The 4,738-nt window shown below is 37.7% G+C and overlaps 1 protein-coding gene across 2 annotated transcripts; it reads right to left on the bottom strand.

Annotated features, from left to right (window-relative positions):
• Positions 1 to 585: 585 nt before the first annotated feature.
• On the bottom strand, positions 586 to 4,237 carry NEUROD6 (neuronal differentiation 6). 2 transcript variants are annotated; one of them, XM_021546454.3, is made up of 3 exons: positions 3,932 to 4,227; positions 3,311 to 3,575; positions 586 to 2,502 (listed from the first exon to the last, which is right to left on the bottom strand). In XM_021546454.3, exon 3 carries the CDS (start codon positions 2,479 to 2,481, stop codon positions 1,468 to 1,470), a length of 1,014 nt encoding a protein of 337 aa, XP_021402129.1. In that variant the 5' UTR covers positions 2,482 to 2,502; positions 3,311 to 3,575; positions 3,932 to 4,227; the 3' UTR covers positions 586 to 1,467. The 2 variants fall into 2 exon arrangements, with proteins under 2 accessions (XP_021402129.1, XP_021402136.1); XM_021546461.3 differs by lacking the exon at positions 3,311 to 3,575 and having other exon boundaries at positions 3,932 to 4,237.
• Between the last annotated feature and the right edge of the window lie 501 nt (positions 4,238 to 4,738).

Below are 4,738 nucleotides of genomic sequence, written 5' to 3'. Positions count from 1 at the left end.
ACGGTTCATTCATTTTATCACTCGTGAGCTTATAGATAAATAACTCTAGCTGGTTAGAAAACAACTGAGGCTCAGCTAAGCTAAACTCCTTTAAGGTGTGTGGGACTGTGCAGACCTCTGTAGCTGCTGAACTAGTGTGGGCTGCATACACATCTGTAGTTTACTGGTGCTGTTTTTTAGTCAACACTAAGTTTAGCAATGTCCAGGAATTATTTTTCTTTGAAGTTCTTATAATTCTCATGCTCCTGCCATTCCCGCAATGAGCCAGAGCTGGAGGAGCAGCTAGTGTCCTCTGTGTTAGCTCAGGGCTCTTTCCCAAATGAAATTTGGCATTTCATTGAGAAATAAAGTTACTTTATTCCCATAACCTGTATTTCATTTAGCACACAGCTGTTTTAGTGGTATTTTGAATCTACTGCATCATTAATACATCCTTTTGAAACAACATAAGGTTCACCCTGATAATTCTTGACTTCCTTCCCCAGACTTAACCATTATGAGTGTCCTGGGAAGAAAGGTGTGTAGGCAAGATCATAGGCAACTGTATACTGTGAAATTATAAGTATCAGACAAAATACACGGAGCTATAGTATCACAACTAATAGATGTATTTTAAAAGTTGAAACATCTATCTTTAATTGCATGTTAAGTATGTACTGAGAAACCACAGTTATACATTTTTATAACAAACCTTTACATCTGAAGTCATAATAACACAAATAAAAAGTGCTGATTATATATGGTCAAAATAACTGAGGCAAATTTTTTGACAGTATCTTCTAAATATCATCATGTAGCCTCTGTCAGCAACACTCTAAAGTCAGGCTGAATACTATCAATGACAATAATTTTTTCCTTAGTTTACCGAAAACCAACAACTCAAAAACTATTTTGTTTCTTTGTTTGCCTTTTTTTTTTTTTTTTTTTTTTTTTGCATAGCTTTCAATATTGCTATCCTCTCACCTCTCTGCATATTGCAAGCCCATCTCAGCTCTGGATAATTACTTTAAAGTTCTTAATATTTTTAATCCAGCTCTCCTTGAATACATAATATATATTTTCTACGAATTATAAATACATTATTTTTATTAATCTGATTTCAATAACATGCATTTGTATAATTACTATACAATCAAAATAGACATTGACTTCACACAGTGTGTACGCTTTTATTTCAGTAATATTGTTCAGACACACTGCTCAACAAATCAAATAAGGAAACAAAAAGTTAAAAAGGAGGGAGAAAACCTCTGGGAGGAAACATATTCTCACAGTGATTACAGAAAAAAAAACTTACAATAAAAAGGGTTTATTAATACATAGAAAATTCTCACAATAGTTGAAACACACTTTAGGAACCAGTAAACATTTTAAATAGAATTGTGCCAATTATGCAGTGCCCAAGCATCTGCTTGCTCTTAATTAGATGGGGAGGTGAATGACCACTGTTTATTTTCATTTTCCTCATTAATTATGAAAAACTGCATTCAATTCATCTTGCATGGTGAGAGACTGGCTGCGCAGATGTAAGTCATAAGGGAAGTGGCTCTCTGTAGGCAACCTGAACATCGAGCTCTGCCCAAGGGGACCCCTGGGTGGCACTGCACAGTAATGCATACCATAATTGTAATTTTTGCCATAGTCCAAGCTTTCCTCTTGCTTCAGGGAAAATATCCCATTATAGTTAATTGGGGGAGGACTTAAGGGACCTTCAAACTGTGGGCTGGCGCACTCAGGGGAAGTGCTTTCATAGAAGGACTCGTAAGCACTGCAGTAATTGTATGGTTTCATGGACTTAGAGTTGTCAAGAGTCCCATGCCCTGGGGGGGTGCCAAGCTCCGGGCTGTGGTAGGGAGGATAAAAGGTGGAGTAGGGTGTGCGGGTATGATGGGCACCATCGCCTGCCTGGCCCATGAGGAAACTTCTGGCATTCAGTTGCAGGCATCCTGCCACCAAATTTGTAGTTGGCTGGGACAGACCCTTGCACAAGTTTTGGACAAAGGTGAGCAGGTCAGGTCTCTTCCCAATTCGCAGTATTTCAGAAAGAGCCCAAATATAGTTCTTGGCTAGTCTTAAAGTTTCTATTTTCGACAGTTTTTGTGTTTTAGAATAACAAGGGACAACTTTCCTTAAATTGTCCAGAGCATCATTAAGGCCGTGCATACGGTTCCTCTCTCTAGCATTGGCTTCTTGACGCCTGAATTTAATTCTTTCCATCCTTATCTTGCTCGTCTTTTTTTTCCTAAGGCCCCTTCTCCGTGGCAAACCATTCTCATCCTCCTCTTCTCTCTCTTCCTCCTCCTCTTCTTTTTCTGTGTCTTCTCCAGGAGATCTTTTAATATTCTTTCCTCGGAGGATGATCTGCTTTGAAAAGCTTTCTGTGTTCTTCATTTGCTTTTGGTCATCACTTTCTCTGGGAAACTTTCTACACATCTGGGATTCTGGCATTACAACAGACTCATCAAATGGTAGTGTTAACATGGTTCTACAATCTTAAGTTACCTGAAAGAATGCCAGCACAATGTTTAAATATTTCCATTTTTAAAGTTTTTCGACTCACACAGACAGCCTCATGCACCTTATTTGTGTCTGTGTGTAAGCTCTCCTTATAAGAGAGAGTGTGTGTATGTGTGCGTGTGTGTGTGTATATAAATGCTCAATCTATATTTTTTGAGTAAAATGGCAGTTGCAAATGCCCACATTTAAAAAAAACATAGCTGTAGAGAATTCTAAAATCACTTGAAACATTTGATCCTGCAATTAAAAAAACACATTTCTCACAGATAAATATGGAGTAAATCCATACTTTAAATGTACAGTTAGCTTCCTGCTCATTTATTTTATTTTTAAATAAATCCTTCAAACTCTCACCATCATGGAATCCAAAGAAATACAAAATGTGACAAAGCACTACAGAAATTTCATTAATCCAAATTCCCCTGGGTGGAAAAATGAGGAGAGGGAGTGTAGTTTTAAAATTGAGAAAGTGCCATATCTCTATTACCAGGTGGTAAATATTTTAAAATCACCTTTTGACTTATACTTCAAAATTCTGGATTTTTGCTCTCCACATTTCTTCCTTTATGTATCAAGATACTAAACTTTAGTAAGTTACAGTAGATGAGAAGGAAAAAAAAAAATGGAATATATCCCCCAAATCACTTAGCTAGTAATATAACTCAAAACAAAGCACTTTTCCTAGTTATTTGTATCAAAAATCACACAATATTTATTTCACATTAAGACAAAAATCAGAATTATTTAACCCTAAACGTATTCAGATTAGAGTTAGGAAATAAAATCCCCCTACCTTTTTTTCCCCCCCTTTTCAAGCAAAAATTCTATTTGATATTATCTGTTAAGTTAGAATCAACTTATTTGCTTTTTTTCTTGTTCTTTTCTCCTTTTTCTTTTCTTTCCCATCAATTAGGGGAGGGGGGGGAGGTGAAAAATTCCCTGCACGCTATAGCAGTGTTTATGTTCTGCGAGGTTCAGATGTCTTCCTCCAGCTCTTAGCTGACAGGAGCGGTCTGTAGATTCTGACTGTAATCCTGCACGTGTGCTCAGAATCCAGCCTAGAAAGGAAAAATAATTTCCTTTTCCCAATTACTTTGCTTTTGTTTGCAGCTTGGGAACAGCAAAAAGCTTGTATCCCATGGACTTCAAAGAGAGAAGCAAAGTAAATGCAGGGACTTTTAACAGAACAAAATTAAACAAAAACCCCAGTCAAAGACTAACTCTATCAGTATTGTCTACACATTTGCAATATTACATAAAAGCAATGAAAGTTTGTAATTGCATCAGAATAATAAAATGGTAGAAGTTATTAGACAGCAAATAGCATACACAAAATACAAGACAATGATACTGTATCTTTAAACACTTGCATGCACACCCAACACCAATTGAAATATATCTTTATTTGTATTACCTTAGCTTTTTATTTCATTCAACAATCAGTTTTCATTTTTTGCCTTCCAAATCTTTTCAGTCTGAATGTCGCATCGTCTGCTGGAGTCTAGATCGGTGTATATCTGCACTATCTCATTGATCTCTAAAAAGTGACATTGATGCCAACTGCCAGAGCTGGTACCCATGCCATCTGCTAGTGACGTCACTGGGCAGAGAAAACCACGTGAGTCTTTCTCCTGGGACCTTCATTCTGCACTGATCATCTGGCATCCCTCTAAGTGGGTACCAGCATTCAAGTATCAACACAGAAGGTTAGACTGATGGAAAAAAAAAAAAAGAAAAGAAAAAAATTCTGCACCAGCATTTCACATACAGTAGGTGCATTTCCACTGTGGTTGCTTCTTTTTAGCAGTCTAGCTGCATGGATAGACATGCCAGCATTTGGTGCTATCCCTGCCTACAGGTACAGCTGCCCTCTGGTTGTTAATATGGCATTGTTTATATGAGAAATGCTGTCTTGTATTGATCTGAGTCCCTCCAGTGCACCTGGTACCCAGGGACAAAAAAGAAAAGGCAAGGAAAGAAAGGCGGTAAGGGGGAAGTAATGCTGGTGCTATAACGCATAGCACAGTCACAAAAAGTAGTTTTTGTGTAATGCTGCTGGGTGAGATTTTTGGGGTGTGGGGTTTTTTTTGAGTACAGCTTGTTGCCCCAGAGCACAGGATAATAGGAGCAAGCCTCATGCCATCTGTAAGAAATCCATCCTTCGCATCCCTTGGTGGATTTTGACATTGCAAAATAAAAGAGGCATTTATAGGAAACTGGA

The sequence above is a fragment of the Lonchura striata genome, chromosome 1, assembly GCF_046129695.1.
Source record: "Lonchura striata isolate bLonStr1 chromosome 1, bLonStr1.mat, whole genome shotgun sequence".
Lineage (NCBI taxonomy): Eukaryota > Metazoa > Chordata > Aves > Passeriformes > Estrildidae > Lonchura > Lonchura striata.
This window is presented reverse-complemented; position numbering and strand designations above follow the sequence as displayed.